Source organism: Eschscholzia californica, unplaced genomic scaffold (assembly GCF_041429995.1).
Source record: "Eschscholzia californica isolate CP2 unplaced genomic scaffold, dmEscCali1.0.p SCAF_1, whole genome shotgun sequence".
NCBI lineage: Eukaryota > Viridiplantae > Streptophyta > Magnoliopsida > Ranunculales > Papaveraceae > Eschscholzia > Eschscholzia californica.
This window is the reverse complement of record NW_028238198.1, coordinates 49,475,666-49,494,315: the sequence shown is the minus strand read 5'-3', so window position 1 is coordinate 49,494,315 and position 18,650 is coordinate 49,475,666. Positions and strand designations below refer to the sequence as shown.

The window sequence follows — 18,650 nt, the reverse complement described above, 5'->3', positions numbered from 1 at the left end:
TAAGTTTATACTACTATATAACAATAGCTATTGTTCATCTTGAAATTCAATAGTCTTCTCCAATCTACAAATTCCTACATAGCCATTACAAAAGAGAAGAAACAACATCGTTAGAATTTTAGTTCGGTGAATTTGAATTTGGGTGTGGCTTTAGATTTCTTTTTCTCTTTTTCAATTTAATGGCACCAAAAAAATACAAATATGGTAATTTGAAGAGGCAGGAGAAGAAAAAAGAAGAAAAATTTATTCAATCACAAAGAGGAGCTCTCGATAAATTCATTATTAAAGAACAACCAATTCCGACTGAAGAGTTAGTAGTTGAGAGAAATAATGAACCATCAACTGAAGTCCGTGTGGAGAACGAAAGTAATGATGATTATGATATGGTTCATGGGGAGGGTTCTGAAAATACCATTGTTCACGAAGAAAGTGATGGTGATGTCCCAATTGAAGAGTTAGTAACTGAGAAAAATAATGAAGAATCAACTGAAATCCATGCAGAAAACGAAAGTAATGATGATCATGATACAGTTCATGGGGGGATTGCTGAAAATGTGGTTGATTGTGGTATTCCTAATAATGATTTCAATGACTTCGTTGATGAACCAACTACTGAAATTCCAGATAATATCTATGATCCAAGAATTTGGGATACTCTTGATGGAAAATTAAGAGATCTCTTGGCTGAAAAAGGTCCAATTAGAGACCTATCAATAAAAAAAGGTCCCAAAGATAAGGCAAATAGACGATTTTCGTCAGAATTTTACACTAGACAATTATCCAATGGAGAGAAACATGATAGAGTTTGGCTTGTGTACTCAAAAGATATTGATAGAGTGTTTTGCTTTTGCTGCAAATTGTTTAAGAAAAAACTATCAAAAAACCAGTTAGCAAATGATGGTTATGGAGACTGGAGACATCTTACTGAGAGGCTTAGAGAACATGAAGTTAGCAGTGACCATGTAGCTAATATGGCCACTTGGATTGGATTGCAGCTTCGATTTCAAAAGAATCGTACTATTGATCAAGTTGTACAAGATTCCATTCAGAAAGAAAAAGAACATTGGAGACTACTGTTGCAAAGGTTGATTTCAATAGTAAAATACCTTTCAAAGTTTAATCTTGCATTTCGTGGAACCAACCACAAAATTGGTCAAGAGAACAATGGAAATTTTGTGGGACTTGTTGAGATGTTGGCAGAACATGATCCATTGATGAAAGAACATCTCCGTCGAATTCAAAACAGTGAGATTCGATATCATTATCTTAGTAATGTTATTCAAAATGAGTTGATACAACTATTATCTTCTAAAGTTAGAGGTGCGATCCTTAAAAAGGTTAGAGAAGCTAAGTATTTTTCTGTTTTACTTGATTGCACTCCTGATAGCAATCACCAAGAACAAATGACTTTGATTTTGAGGTGTGTTGATATGTCTGCTAGCCCAGTCAAAATAGAAGAATATTTTGTGCAATTTTTAATTGTTAATGATACATCTGGATCTGGACTCTTTCAAGAATTACAATCAGCGTTAAAGAGTTTTGATCTTGAGATTGATGATGTACGAGGTCAAGGATATGACAACGGATCGAATATGAAAGGGTGCAAACAAGGAGTACAAAAAAGATTTTTAGATATAAATCCGCGAGCATTCTACACTGCATGCGGTTGTCATAGTCTGAACTTAACTTTGTGTGATATAGCTAGTTGTCATGGTAAAGCTAAAGATTTATTTGGAGTAGTGCAACGAATTTATTCTTTGTTCGCAAATTCCACAAAACGTTGGCAGATTTTAAAAGATAATCTGAAAGGATTTACGCTGAAATCATTGTCGACTACACGGTGGGAGAGCCGTGTTGATAGTATTAAAGTGATTATAACGCAACCTCTACAAATAAGAGAAGCTTTATTTCAACTGGCAGAGAATGACAATGAACTAAAAATAAAAAGTGAAGCAAGATCAATAGCAAGATTTGAACTTGGTAATTTCGAATTTTTACTAAGTCTTACTATTTGGTACAAGTTATTAGTGGCAGTTAACAAGGTTAGCAAACGTTTGCAGACAAAGGACATACACATTGATGTTGCTATAGAATTGATAAACGGTTTGATTGTTTATCTAAAGATGCATAGAGAAACTGGATTTCAAGAGGCCATGGTTGAAGCTAAGAGAATGGCTACTGAACTGCAAATTAACCCGGTTTTTTCCGAGAAGCGTGAAATTCGTCGAAAAAGACATTTTGATGAGACTGGTGATGGCTCATCACAATTGATTTCACGATCGGGTGAGGAAAATTTTAGAGTTCATTATTTTATTTTATTAGTAGATCAAGCTATTGGTTCATTGGAGAAGAGATTTGAGCAATATCAAGAATATGAGAAAAATTTTGGATTTTTTATGAGACCAGAAAAATTATCCAGGTATAATGTAGATGACTTAAAAGCTTGTTGTCATAATCTTTCAAGTAGGTTGAAGAAAGGGGACCATTCTGATGTGGAAGCAGATGATTTATTTGTGGAACTAAAACTCTTACAAGCAATTTTGCCAGTAGAAATTACAAAAGCCAATGAGGTATTAGATTTTTTGAAGAAGATGAATTGTTTTCCAGCTAGTACCATTGCTTATAGAATATTATTAACTTTACCAGTTACAGTTGCATCAGCAGAAAGGAGTTTTTCAAAGTTAAAGCTTTTAAAATCATACTTGAGATCAAGCATGTTGCAAGACAGACTAAATGGATTAGCCTTGCTTAGCATTGAAAGTGGGTTCTTAGACAAAATTGATTACGAAGGTTTAATCGATGATTTCGCTTCAAAAAATGCAAGGAGAAAAGTTTTCAAGTGAAAACAAATACTTTCAAAAATACATTGTTACTTGATAAATAAATAATTTATTATCTCTTTGTGGTTAAATTATTTTGAATTTGTTTGTTACTTTCCTTTTAGAATATATTATTTTACATTTGATATGTAAGGGGCCCAAAAAATTTTTTTGCACTGGGCCTCCGAATTCTCAGCCACGGCCCTGCAGTCAGCACAAAACATTGGGAGATAAAAACGGTTGAAGACATTGTGTTTAATCCATTGTGATTTTCACTCCGAAACTTTCAGAGAAATCATTGTCATTTATACCACTAGTTTAAACTAAATATATTAATATATTTTATGTTCCTTAAAATAAAATATGAAGAATTGATAATATACGAATTAAACATAATAAAAATGGTTTAAAACAATTCTCCAGGGATAACTAGTGATTTGCCCTCTTAACAAAAAAAACTAGTGATTTGCCGAATTTAAAACTGTTAGCTGTTTTGGAAAAATACCTAAATTTTTCTAGAGATACATTTTTGACTAGGCACACTGACTATACACAAAAAAATACTTTTGGCTCCAAAATTGTACTCCATAGATTCTGTGAATTTATCAACTGATGTAATTGCTGCTCTAACAGTCAGAACTCGTTCTCGTAAGGGTAGGAGACGGATAGTTTTTAGGAGTATTTCAATTACCGATTTTAATTTAGTTGCAGAGGTTTATAAAAGCATTATTTTATTCTCGTACGATGAAATACGAATTACTCCTAGGTATTTTAGAAGAGAGGATCCAATAAATTGCTCATGAACTATGTCTACTCTTTCGTTTTTATAAAACCAGAGAAAGACTACTCAAAAGAAGGGAGGAATCGACGTCATTGTTCGTTTTAAGCGTATTCTTGATCGAAGCTTTGTGAAGGGTCACAGTAAGGCTATCATGGTGCCTCCTAATGAGAATGCTACTTGAGAAGACACCAAGGCAAAAACTATCCAACTTCCCTGCTCTCTATCTCTTAACTTTAAAATACTTAATCACCACACCAATCACATAGTAACAAAGAGGTAACACAGGGTACTAATAAAAGATGGGACTGTATTTATTATAGTTTTAAAAACATACCAACTGCAGACATTTACTAATGCTACAGATATTCAAACTTACTTCCAGAATTCATAAAAAACCAAATACCAAATGACCAAGGTGAAGGGTAGACTCAGTTCCCACCACCACGGAGACGAAGGACAAGGTGAAGGGTAGACTCCTTCTGTATGTTATAATCAGCCAAGGTCCTACCATCTTCAAGTTGCTTCCCTGCAAAAATAAGCCTCTGTTGATCAGGTGGGATACCCTCCTTGTCCTGAATCTTTGCCTTCACATTATCAATCGTGTCCGAACTCTCCACCTCCAGAGTGATTGTCTTCCCTGTCAATGTCTTCACAAATATCTGCATACCACCACGAAGACGAAGCACCAAGTGAAGAGTCGATTCCTTCTGGATATTGTAATCAGCCAGAGTACGACCGTCTTCCAGTTGCTTTCCTGCGAAAATCAGTCTCTGCTGATCAGGTGGGATACCCTCCTTGTCCTGAATCTTGGCTTTGACATTATCGATTGTGTCCGAACTTTCAACCTCCAAGGTGATGGTTTTCCCCGTCAAGGTCTTCACAAAGATCTGCATACCACCTCGAAGACGGAGGACCAAGTGAAGAGTCGACTCCTTCTGGATATTGTAATCAGCCAGAGTACGGCCGTCTTCAAGCTGCTTTCCGGCAAAGATTAGCCTCTGCTGATCCGGTGGGATCCCTTCCTTGTCCTGTATCTTTGCTTTCACATTATCGATCGTATCGGAACTTTCCACCTCAAGGGTAATAGTTTTTCCGGTCAAGGTCTTCACAAAGATCTGCATACCACCACGAAGACGAAGGACTAAATGCAGAGTCGACTCCTTCTGGATATTGTAATCAGCTAGTGTTCGGCCATCCTCTAGTTGCTTTCCTGCAAAGATAAGTCTCTGTTGATCTGGGGGAATTCCTTCCTTGTCTTGAATCTTTGCTTTGACATTGTCAATGGTGTCCGAGCTCTCAACTTCAAGAGTAATTGTCTTTCCAGTAAGAGTCTTAACGAAAATCTGCATACCACCACGAAGACGGAGGACCAAGTGAAGGGTAGATTCCTTCTGGATGTTGTAGTCAGCTAGGGTTCGTCCATCTTCCAACTGCTTTCCTGCAAAGATCAATCTTTGCTGATCTGGGGGGATTCCTTCCTTATCCTGGATCTTTGCTTTCACGTTATCAATGGTGTCTGAGCTTTCGACCTCCAAAGTGATAGTTTTTCCGGTGAGGGTTTTGACAAAGATTTGCATCCCTCCCCTCAGACGAAGGACCAAGTGAAGGGTAGATTCCTTCTGGATGTTGTAATCTGCAAGAGTCCTTCCATCCTCGAGCTGTTTTCCAGCAAAGATAAGCCTCTGCTGATCTGGGGGAATCCCTTCCTTATCCTGGATCTTAGCTTTAACGTTGTCAATGGTATCTGAGCTCTCAACCTCCAAAGTGATGGTTTTTCCGGTGAGAGTTTTCACAAAGATCTGCATACCTCCACGAAGACGGAGGACAAGATGAAGAGTGGATTCCTTCTGGATATTGTAGTCGGCAAGAGTTCGGCCGTCTTCGAGCTGTTTTCCAGCAAAGATAAGCCTCTGCTGATCGGGAGGAATTCCTTCCTTATCTTGGATCTTAGCCTTAACGTTGTCGATAGTGTCTGAACTTTCAACCTCTAGGGTAATTGTCTTTCCTGTTAGAGTCTTAACGAAGATCTGCATCTGAAACAAAACACAAGGTCAGATCTCCATCAACCGAAACCCTAATTCAACGAAATTGGGATCAAACAACACAATGAAAATAAAATCGACGGATGATCCAAGAACAAACCATCGTGAGACCTAATCAATTTTCAAAATCCAAGGTCGATCTCTAACAAAAAACCTAGAAGTCTCTATTACTACAACAAGATGAACACATAACAACAACCAGAAAAGAGAAAACCACAACAGAAACCCTAAATCATTAAAATCTAATCAAAATAGATAAATAAAAGCAAAATCTATGGGATCGATCAGATACTATAAACCTATAAGCAAGAATCGAATCACTAATCGGCAAAATAGATAATCAAAACAAAGATTCTAATAACTTTGTGGATTCAAAACAGAACTCCAAGAAGATTAAGACCAAAAAAACCTAGAAATCTCTATGCGAGGTGATTACTACAACAACAACATGAACACAAAACCACAACCAGATACGAGAAAAAGCACAATAGAAACCCTAAATCATCAAATTCGAATCAAAATATAAAGTAATATCTTTGAACCGATCAAATACCATAAACAGAATTTCAAGAAGATAAAACACAATAGAACAAAAAAAGATAGAGGAATAGATTGCTAACCTTGAAAGAGAGTTTTTGAAGACTGAAAAAGATTGGGGAAGAGAGAGTTTGGTTCGATGAATAGAATTATGAAGAAAAATAAGGCTAGGTTTGGATTATATAGGGTTGTTAAGTCGGTTTAACAACCACGATAAAACCTAATTAGATTAGGATTAGGACGTGTTTGATGTATATGACTTGGGATCCACTTAACCTAACCACACATCCAAATACCTAGAAACTTCTCTTTCTATTATTAGGTTAAGTTTAGGTAACCTTATTGGGTTTCCTATTATTGTAGTTTAACCCAAGAATTACTAGCTCAATTGGTAATAGATTTCTCGAAAATTTTAGTGGTCCAAGGGAAGATTGAATCTGATTTATTGAAATTTGATTATTATAGAAATAAATAAGAGTCAATTGTAATTTGTATGTATTTAGAGGTATAAACTGTAACGGTTAATAATTTAAAATATGTTTTACTGATCGTAGTCGTATTGAAAGATTCTGATATTTGGAGAACACAGTAAGAGACAGAGTCGATCTTAGTTCTGCAACGATTATTGCCTCGTTTTAAATTTGTGGCCCAAAGTTTCATTTGTAATGTTCTAATTGGGGTGTCTAAAAAGATAAATGAACCATAGTCCACAGCGAAAGTAGGTCGAAATATCTGTTCGTATTGGTTAAGTATACTCGTGGATATTTCCAGTTCATCTCTTAGAGTAAACTCTGCAATTATGTTTAAACTTGTTCTAAGAAATCTGCGTGTAAATTTGTATAATATATGTGAATTTTTGCAAACTTTACTATATGCATGTGATAGTCTCACATCGCTCGCGAGAAAGTCTGGAGATTGGGCTATACGTGCACGCTCAAGCTTAGTAAGTACCGAGGCCTTTTGGGTATAATCGTGGTGCCTTCGCCAAGAAAAAAACTCCGTACCTGTGGACTTTGGTCTGGGTGGTCAAAGCGGGGACAATATCGATAATTGCTAAGGCTTGAGGCGTTACAAAGTGGTATTAGAGCCAAGGACGACTCTTCGATGAGGGTGGGGGATTATGATAGTCCTACATCGCTCGCGAGAGTGTCCGGAGACTGGGCTATAAGTGTACGCTCAAACTTAGTAAGTACCGAGGCCTTTCAAGTGGGCTTCTAGACTTGGACTTAAATTCTCAAAGCGAGAACAATATCGATAACTGCTAAGGCTCGGAACATTTACAATACAACTCGTGTAGAATTATATAAATGAATATAAGCGGGAACAATACCGAGGCCTTTCAGGCATGCTTTATTTTAAGATTTAATAACTGCGTACTTGGTGAATCATGTGTTTCACTGAAATAGACGACGACAACAACAATTAAGAAAACGGGGAAGACGAAAGAATCCAAATCTAAATCCGAACTAGTGATCCGATTGATGAATTTACTTGTGTTTTCAGTTCTGTCAAGTCATACCTAAACCCATTTATTTACATTTTACCAAGACTAAAATGAAATACAAATATTTCCAAGGTTTAGATTTAAAACTACTCAAGGAGAGCACTTTCATTCCCACCAAATTTTGCAATATATATAGTGAAATATATAACTATTATTGATCCCATGCTTGACCTGCCCAAGAAGAAAAATAGTTAGCAAATTTGGGGCAAATAAAAACGCCAGAGGCTAATGATACTCTATCCCGGCATATTTGAGTTCAGCAATTCGACCCAAACATGACTTGGTTATATCAAAACATCTTAGTTCGCTTGTATAGCTGAGGTGACCTTTTGAATTTTTGATTAAAATATGTTTTCATAGGCCAACTCACCTATATGAGTGGACTGGTCATCCTCTCAAAAATCCAATGAGTAATCCTAGTATTTCGTAAAAATTTAATTCGAATTATTTCGAGTTGAGTTATTTTCTTTTTGATCTCTACTTTGTGACCATCTTCCTTTTTGGCCCCCTATTTTTCATATATTCAAATTTGATACCTTTTTTTTAGTGTAAACTGTAAATGCCATAACCATCCTCCCTATAAATCTATTTTCAGAATAAAATTAATTTTATTAATTTCAAAATAAAATTAATTAGAAAAATCTATTTTCAAAGGTGAGGTGGAGAAAGAGGTGACGTGGAAAGATATGTTTTCTAATTAATTTTATTTTGAAAATATATTTACAAGAAAGGTAATTATGGCATTTACATTAAAAAAATGGGTTATATTTGAATTTATGAAAAATAAGAGGCCAAGAAGGAAGTTGGTCACAGAGTAGGGGGCCAAAAAGGAAATAACTCTTTTGAGTTTCACAAAGTTTTTAATCTTAAAAGTCCACTAGAGATCAATTCAGACAACCCCTCATCTTGAGTCCTATCTCGAGTTACATGGGTGATCAACTCTCGTTAAGTGCTTAATTTATAAAAACATGAATCAATAATTCAATATTGTCCCTAAGTTATTGAAGAATGAGGTTCTAAAAGAACTTATAAGGCAGCACAGAATGAGATTTTTGTAACAATTGAAGAATTAAATCCGGGGAAATTGCTGAAGACTATCTGATTGTCACAAATTTTATAGTTTTTATAATTTTTTTAATTGTATAATGGTAGTAAGCAATTCAAATTTTTTTTGTTTGAATATAGCAATCTAATACTTAGGTGATTTTTTAGATTGTACACTATTTTTTATGGTTCAACTTACGCGAATCTTTTGGTGACCGCAGGATTATAAACAGAAGCGTCCGTACCGGAGGCACGGGTTATGCCTAGGACAAAGAAAAAGAAAAATCTAGCCGTTCGTTATGCTTTTTGTTAAATTTTAGCCATTAGATCTATTACCTATCGAAGAAAATGAAAATTCGTTCACTCTCTCATTAAAATCTATTGTACAAACTTCGTTCACCCATGATATCATAGTCGTCCATCTCGATTTATCTTCAATTGTGGTCTTTAGATCCATATATCTAATTACAACACTAATTACCTGAAATAATGTGGGAGTTTAATGGTGTATTGGGAGTTAAAATTCTTCCAATTAATTCGATACTAATGACCATTTTTGTAACTCTCCGTTTGACACAAACCCTATCCTTTAAATCTTGTCTTTTACTCATCTTCTCAGTTATAAGGCTTGCTAAATTAAAATTAAGCATTAATACTCACAACTGTCCACGACTCTTGTGCTCAAGACGTTATCTTCTCTATAATTGCATGGTTGAGTTCTTTCCTTTGATTTATCAAAATTTTTGGATATTGGTCTCAGGACAGTAGGTCCTCTCTATATCTTTTGAGTCTCTAAATATTGTTTTGGTAAGCTCTTCCTAAAAGACTACTGTATGTAAGTACACCACTATCTATCTTGAATTACGAATTAAAGAAGATTTGGTTCTGAATAGTTAGTTAAAATCCTCACTTGTATCTTATCTAATAATTTCGTCTGGAGAGATTTATTAATATATTTCGTATCTATTTTTCTTTCTAACAACTTGAAGGTTTGTATCTATGTTCTTCAACTTGACCATCTTTAGTTCTCTCTAATTTGAGTATTTATCTTTTCATGATAACAGGTGAACTTCATCCTTTTCACCAATATATTCAACGGCGGTTAGAAATTCTATACAAGTTTTCTTGACTAGACACTTTCTCAAATTTGTGATTGTCTTCGCAGAGTTTGATGTATCTATTGTGTGAAGGAGTTACACACTTCATAAGATTGTAAGAATAATTGAAAGAACTTTTTTGTCAACTCAAAATTCACATTTCAAGTGATCTCAAATCTTCTTTTCTTCTTATTTTGGTTTCAATATATGCCGGTAGAGGGAAAACCGATAAAAGAATAATAAAGGTATGTGATTTGTGAGTATTATACATAATAGGGTATTTTATGGTTTGTGGTTTTGTATTAACATATATACTTGGCTATAAAGTTATGGAGTTTCTAAGAACGTGGACTAAACCTTTGTTAAGACTCTTATTTTTAGGTTAAGAAAAATGAACATCATGTATAACTATGTGCATAAGATGGTATGATAAAATGTTATGGTTCAAATATTTTACTTCCAAGTATTGCCTCAATAGCCCTCTTTAATCTTTGAAAAAAAAAACTGTCACCTTTATTATTTAATGGTATTCAATTTCATTTCATGAGGTGCATTGATATTAGTATTTCACGAGGGTGAACAAAGTTATGTTGCATTGAGTGGGTGAACTAAATATTTTTTTATAGGTAGGTAATAGATCTAGTGGCCTAGATTTAACAAAAAAGCCAACGAACGACCGGATTTGTCTTTCGACTTGTCCCAGTCAATTATAGTGGTAAACCCGTGCCTCCGGCACGGTTGCTCTCGGTGAACATTTTAAGCACTATATAGTGGTAAACGGTCAATTATCAAAAGTAATTAACATTTGTTTGGCATAAATTGACATTTTCTAATCATGCTTTACTGGATCTTCTCTTATTGCAAATGAACCAAACAAAATACTATTTGAGAGTGAGAAGCTTCATAAAGATATAGTAGAATACATTCAGATTCATTTATCTGAAAGAATTTATCCAATAAAATTTTTATTTTTATCTAGAATGCTTTTGTGAGTTTGAAAGATAGTAAACACAAGTTAAATTCAATTATTTCATTCATTCGTGCGGATTTCAATGCAATGGTAAAATTGCGGAGAATGTATTTAAGGAATGATTTTGTATGTTTCAAACTCAAAAAAGCATTTCAATAGTTAGTCTCAAGAAGAATATTTTGGTCTTCTAAAATAATAAATTCAAATTAATGGTTTATTTTGATTTTTTAGATAAAAGTAATAGAGAAATGCTAAGTGTACACAGAATCTTTGACAAGATTCTTGACTCGATGAGTCACACGGGCAGATCAAAGTCAAACTTTGAAATTTTTTGGGTTTTTAGTGAAAATGAGTCATTAAGTCGAGAATTTTGTCAAAAATTTTGTACACGTAGCACTCCCGAAAATAATATCTTCATGCACTTTTAGTTGATTTTCTTAGCAAATACTATAATTAAATTAATTAGCTATTAGCTTCTCTAAATTTTTAGAATGATCAGTTTTACAAATTAATTAGAGATACATGCTCACAAAGAGGAAAGTTGAAACCTAAACCTCCTCTATTATAAATTGTAAAAAAAATTCTTATAATATTCATACGAGAATTTGTATTTTGTGAAAGAGAAAGTAGGAAATAAACTACATGAGCTTCTCTATCTCAAAGTGTCATAACTAAAAGTCCTTCCACAGAAAAGCACATGAATAAAAACTCAAACAAGTCATTCTTGTGTTCTTGCTCAAATTTTGAATATTTCCTCTCTGAAAACATCAAAATAAAACCAACAATGAAGTAAATATTTTGCTAAAGATATTTTGCTTGGGAATGTCAATGAAATGTGAAAATAAAGAAAATATTTTTTCATAGTTCCTCAAAATGAGATGGTTCTTGAGTTGATACCTTTGATGGAGATAAAACATTCCTCGTGAATGAACATGACAACCAATTTGAGCTACAACATGGGGCAAAAATTCACAACACGTTAAATTTTATTAGATTCGATATTTTAACAATATTCGTATGGAAACTCATGAAGGCACAAATTTATCATGGAGATTCATCAAAATTAAGTAAAATATGCTCAAAGTGTACCATGAATTAGAGGATATATATTTTATAAGAATGAAGTTGCAAAAACAACAATTTTCACCAAACAAAATTAAGTAAAACATTTTATGGTACGTTTCAGTGAAGAATCAAAATTACATACAATAGGAAATAGAGTAATGGAAGAACACATCATGAATTAGAGGATATTTCATAAGAATAACACATGAAAAGAACAACATTATAAAATTTCTTTATTACCATTTTTCAGAAGAATTCCAAATAGACATTTCATGAACACTTACATTCATAAAAATTTGTTAAACTCTGTTTTTTGGGTTAATCGTGAAATGTTCTTGTTCTAACTTTGAATATTTTCTCCCTGAAAACATCAAAAGAAAAGCAACAATAAAGTAAATATTTGGCTAAAGATATTTTGTTTGGGAATGTCCATGAAATGTGAAAATAAAGAAGATATTTTGTCATAGTTCCTCAAAATGAGATGGTTCTTGAGCTGTATACCTTTGATGGACATAAAATACGGGGGATGGGATTTAAGTCCAAAATCGCATGATCAACGAGTCTAGAGACCAAAGATAATCTGAAATAGAAAATAAATCCACTCAAAGTAAATTACATGTCTATCCTCTTATTCTCTTTTACTGCCTAACCTATCCTGAGTTAAAAAAAAAAAACAAAATAAAAGATACCATAATATATAGAGATTCATTAAATTATTTCTTCAAAAACAAACTTTCTTTCCCCGAAAAAATTTGTCTTTTCCGTTTAGCATAACAAAAAAAGTAGCTTTTTCTGTTTCAAAAAAATAACCAAAAAAAAAAAGTTGTCTTTTCCTCAAATATCAAATCGAAGAGAAAGAGAGATGGAAACTCTTATCTTAAACACGCCCAAAATAAACCTAACAGAGAGAGAAAGCATCAAGTAGGAGATAGGGAGAATCCATTGTTGGCTTCGTTCATCATCATCAAAAGTAAAGAGTAAGTTATTTTGGTTTTCATCAATTTTGTTGTTCCTTCAACTTTGTTTATGATTTAGATTGATTTCTACAACACAAAACGAATTAGGTTTTGATTTTTACAACTTTAACTATGATTTATTTTTCTGAAATTGATTAGTTAATAAGAAATTTCTAGGGTAATTAGTTGTTTCGAAGTGGTTTAATGGAAGTTATTTTCAAAACCCTAAATCAGTTCAAAGTGAAGAGTATGTTTCTTTTTTGCATGCAACAAAAAATTTGTATGGTTACCTTGTCTCTGTTGTTGTGTAATTTCTTTGAAGAAATAACATATGAAGCTTGATCTCTTTATAAATTGTAGTTACTACTACATATTCTGCCTAAATTTTTTATTTTAGACCGACAATTTAGGGTTCTATCTAATTTAGGGTTTTGTATTGTAGACTTTCAAGCGTAGTGTTAGATCTAAAATATAGTTACTTTCCATAAAAACTTAATATTTTGTCTAGCATTATTAAGTTTCTTATAAAACTTTATCAATGGTTACTTGTGAAACCTGGTTTTTTGACAACCATAGAACATTACATGGTGTAATATGGGAAAAAAATGAGAGAATAAATTGGATTGTAAAAACAATGTCATATTTTTGCCTAGCATTTTTGAAGTTTATCATAGAACCTTGAAATGGTTACTGTTCAAAACTGTTTTCATAAGAAAAATGACTTGTTTGACTAGCATTTTTTAGTTTCTTATAGAAACGCATAAATGGTTACAACCTAAAGATGTTGAATTAGTTTGTTGTTTGAACTTTGACAGGCCTGATTGTCGGTTGTATGTGATTTTGCAGATGGAAGAACTTTATATCGAATCGAACTATAAACATTTTCCTAACGAGATGCCAAAAGATGATTGGACAAAACTAGCGTAAAACAAGAGGGGTGAACTAACTTGGTTGTTGCTGAATGAATCGAAGGATATATGGAGAAAAAATGTTTAAGTACTTTAACTTGTATTTTGTAACAGGCTATGTGATAAAACGTAGCAAACATGTTTATGTTTTAAGTTTGAATAACATCTTAAGCAACTATGAGATTATTTATCAATGTTCTATAATACCACAATTATATTATATTTTAGATGTCGTTCAACAGGTTTATAGATACGATAAAGATGTTACTCAAATCTCTTGGACACTATTGAAACTATACAATTATAATACGTGGTAGGGCAAAGGCATGATGAACTCAAACACTTAATGTTGAATCCATTGATAACATATATAACTAAGGAAACAAATAGTTCGTACAAAAATGTATCAAAAATCTAGATATTTTGATTAAAATATAACAAAGGCTAACACCAGCCTGCTTTGATTGTATTGAAAATTGCTAAATTGGTAGAAACATCAAACAAATTTTTCTAGCATGGTCCAATGGGTATAAAGATACCAGTAAGATGTTGACAAAATTTCACCAACACTACCAGCATTTTTTCAGTTTTTCGACATTTTGTAATTTACTGTAGCCAAATCATAATACCAACTGAAACATTGATCCAAATACATATGAGTATAACTACAATAATATCGTAACCATTGATAAAATTTAATAGGAAAATAGGAAAATAGGAAAATAGGAAAATCCTCTTGTTTAAATACGATAATCTGGTAACATTGATCAAATTCTCTAAACATATAAAAGACATAAGTAGAATATTTATGTTTCTAGCAGAATAAGTAAACCTGCATAATCAAAATTTAAGTTAGTTATTATATAGCTGTCGTGCATGAGGCACTATTGTGATAAGCCGGTTTTTTACACCGACCGCAAACTCTCATTTTTTTGGGTATGTTTCCTGATCTCTCTCTTCTTACTGTCCTTGGTCTTCCCGGTTTTCTCTTTGTTAACGGAGCTAGTTTTCTTGTTTCATCGCTGTACTCCATTGGCTCATCATAATTTGGAATTGGGTAGACATAATATTGATAAGTGTTGACGAACGCTTGTTTGGTGAAAATGATCAAAAAAACTTGTCGTATCACCATCATAATTCTTGATGCACAACATGGCATGTTGACAAGGGATACCATCTATCGACTACCTACCGCAACTACATGTGAGATCAATGAGATTGACAGAGTGGGTAGGAAATGAGCATACCTCATACACAAGCTACTGTAACAAATTCATAATAGATGTCACTAGAATCAATAAAATGCTAGTAAAATACGGGAAATGTAACAAAAACAATTTCACCTTATACATTTTAATTACTAAAAAGTACTTGTTAACCTACTGTAACAAATTCATTCAACAGATACTGATAAAATGTAGAAAATGCTAGTAGAATCAATAGGATGCTAGAAAAATAGTATTTGCACTTTAACCTACTATAATAAATACATTCAACAGATGCTAATAGAATGTAAAAAATGTTATTAGAATTCATAAGATGCTAACAAAATAGTATTTGCATTTTAACCTATTGTAACAAATTCATAACAGATGCTAATAGAATGTAGAAAATGCTAGTAGAATACAGAAAATTTAGCAAACACAATTTCACTTTATAAAACTTTTTTTATGAAAAAAATATTGAATTAATAGAGATTTCAACATTCACTTTTTATCAAAAAGTGATAAAAATGTTACATATAAGTTTTTTGTTAGAATAAATAATTTTTTTAAGAAGATTGTAGTAATAGAAATTGTAGTAATAGAGATTTATAGTTTCATAACGATAAATTTAAGTTGGACATACCTCACAAACGAATTTGTAGATGTCTAATTAGATCGAGGTAGAGATAAAACGCAAATCGAAACTTCATAGTTTCTTGAAGTTCAAAGAACAAAGAGTTACAGAGAGAGAAATTCGTTTTTGGGATTGAGCATCTCGTTTTAGGTAAATATCCATTGATTTGGTAGGTTACTTTAATCAAATGCAACGGATTTAGAAATAATATACTTTCTTGAATTCAAAGAATATAGAGTTACATAGATAGAAACTCGTTTTTTTAGAGGGAAACTCGTTTTGTTAAATATCCACTGATTTGGTTAAATATTTATGGAGTTTATGGAAATAAAGATTGGTATTGAATATCCAACATAAATATTCTTTCATAATATTTATGGAAAGAGTTATTAACTTAACTAGTACAAACCTTTGGTTTACAAATGGTTAAAAAATATTTATGAAAGGGCAAAAATGAGAGATAATTAAAAGATTGATGCATGGGGCCCACCAAATAGTTAATTTTTGGACTTATTTTACATTTTCGGTTTATTTTGGTTTTATTTTATTTATTGATTTAGGAGTGGATATATGACTCATTACCCCCCTATTTTTGGATCTTAAACTCAAAAATCCCATAAAATATTCCTCATGAATGGACATGACAACCAATTAGACCTAGAACATGGGGCACACATTCACAACACATTAAATTTTTTAAGATTCGATATTTTAACAATATTCGTACGGAATCTCATGAAGACACATCAAAATTAAGTAAAATATGCTCATAGTGTGCCATGAATGAGAGGATATTTCATAAGAATGAACCTGCAAAAACAACAATTTTTAACAAGCAAAATTAAATAAAACATGTTGTGGTACGTTTCGGTTAAGAATCAAAATTACATTCAATAGGAAATAGAGTTATGGAAGAACACATCATGAGTAATATAGGATATTTCATAAGAATAACACATAGAAAGAAAAACACTTCAAAATTTCTTTATTACTATTTTTCAGAAGTTTCATGAGCACTTACATTCATAAGCGGTCTCTCGATTGATTTCCCTTACTTTAGCCACTCATAAATGGAGTCATCTTTTTTTGGGTTAATCTTGAAATGAAATGGCGAAGAAGATAATGGAAGAGAGTATAGAGAATAAATGAAATGACAAATTAAAAAGAATAAATAACAAAAGTTGTAACTCCAGAATTGAATTTCAGAACTGATTAGCATAATGAAATCTCTTGAAGAATAATAAATTTAAAAAAAAAACGGATAACTCCATAAAGATGAATAAATTTCTTAAAGAAGAATAAAAACGTATTCTTCTCAAGTAGATGAGACTATTGGATAGATCTGAAATTGGGGTTTGTTACATTGTTTCATTGAATGGGTGAACGAATTTTCATTTTCTTAGGTGGGTAATAGATCCAACCACCAAGATGCTATCGAAAACGCAACGAACGACCAGATTTGTCTTTCGACTTGTCCCAGTCAGCAAAAAACATTGCATTTTATATAATAGAATTTTAGAAAAAAAAAAACTGATAACTCCAAAAAGATGAATAAATTTCTTAAAGAACAATAAATAAAGAGGAATAAAAACGTATTCTTCTTAAGTAGATGAGACTATTGGATAGATCTGAAATTGGGGTTTGTTACATTGTTTCATTGAATGGGTGAACGAATTTTCATTTTCTTAGGTGGGTAATAGATCAAACCACCAAGATGCTATCGAAAACGCAACGAACGACCGGATTTGTCTTTCGACTTGTCCCAGTCAGCAAAAAACATTGCGTTTTATATAATAGATATATAATAGCGTATCCTTTATCGTTAACTGAATTGTACAGGACAAAAGTTTTTAAAATTGATTGACTAATATGGAAAAGAATTTATCTGAAAAACCTCATCATAATTAGCAAATTAGTTCTGCTTAAAATGCTTATGGACCTTCGTGTCTTAAATTTAAGATTTGTATTTGTAATCAATAATACAACATAAGATATGAAACACGACAAAAGATAAGAAATGCAACAGAAGATAAGAAACTCTCATTTATTACTATTAATATTGTGTTCTGAATTCTCAAAAAGAACACATCAAACATTTTACAAAAAGAAATGAAACACTAGAAAAGTAAATTTCAGTTAGTACTAACAAAAGTTGTTTCTCTAATAGTGAATCTCCCCCATATCCCATTGTATTGTTTCTGTAAATTATTTTTTTCTGTACTGATTTTATATAGATGATAAGATGACTAGTCATATTTTTTTTTGCAGACAATTAAATTGACCTATTGAATCATGCGAGTATGAGCGTTCTGGTTCCATTACCGTTATAATTCATATAAAGATAACATGAACAATACCTTACCTTTATTGGAAAAAATTTAAGAAGATATATTTGAGGGTTTTGAGGAGAGAGAGGGTCCAGAGTGACGTCATACAACTCAAGACGTTTTTTTTCCCTTTCTCCCTTTCGCCTTCAATCCCAGCAAAAATCTTGCCTTTAATCTTCTCAAACCTTCTCAAAATCAACCTAAAGATCAATCCATTCTTCAACTCAACTTCTATGTGCAAAAGAACATCACCTTACAACCATTAACAGTTCTATATATCATTATTTTCCCTATTGAAACCCTAACCTCAAAATCATACCAGATCCAAAAACAAAATCCAATCGATTTACCCCAACAACAAATCTGTCTTTAATAAAACCCATCTCTCTTAATCCAAAACCTCATCTTCTTTTTTGACTTACAAACCTCTCTAAACCTCTCTAAACCTACTCTCATCTTTAATAAAACCTCATCTTCCACCGAACACTGTCATATTTTAATTAAAACCCTTAAGTATAGTCTATCATCTGCCGGAACTCAAATCCATGAAGCAATAAGGGGTAATTTCAAGTAGAAGACAAAGTCGGTTCCTAGACGACGGCAGTCTTGCATGTCGTTAAAATTAAGCTAGTGTTCTTCATCGTCAACGTTGAATCACCGACGACGACAGGGACGTAATCTAGACATGTTTATTTCTGTTTTAAAAGTTAATTAGTTAGTTCCTAGCTTTTATCACCTGTTTCTAGGTTTTGTTTAACTTT

General features: G+C 32.7%; 3 protein-coding genes across 5 annotated transcripts in view; 1 reads left to right on the top strand and 2 right to left on the bottom strand.

Annotated features, from left to right (window-relative positions):
• LOC147567354 (RAN GTPase-activating protein 1-like) overlaps positions 1-18,650 on the bottom strand; it is a 59,918-nt gene that overhangs the window by 31,593 nt on the left and 9,675 nt on the right. The gene's annotated exons all lie outside the window — the stretch shown is intronic.
• Positions 180-2,843, top strand: LOC147567356 (uncharacterized). The gene has a single exon (XM_086657408.1). It carries the CDS (start codon positions 180-182, stop codon positions 2,841-2,843), a length of 2,664 nt encoding a protein of 887 aa, XP_086513534.1.
• LOC147567355 (polyubiquitin-like) lies at positions 3,891-6,351 on the bottom strand. Its single transcript, XM_086653971.1, has 2 exons — positions 6,263-6,351; positions 3,891-5,633 (listed from the first exon to the last, which is right to left on the bottom strand). The coding sequence occupies exon 2, from the start codon at positions 5,631-5,633 to the stop codon at positions 4,029-4,031; it is 1,605 nt and encodes a 534-aa protein (XP_086510097.1). The 5' UTR covers positions 6,263-6,351; the 3' UTR covers positions 3,891-4,028.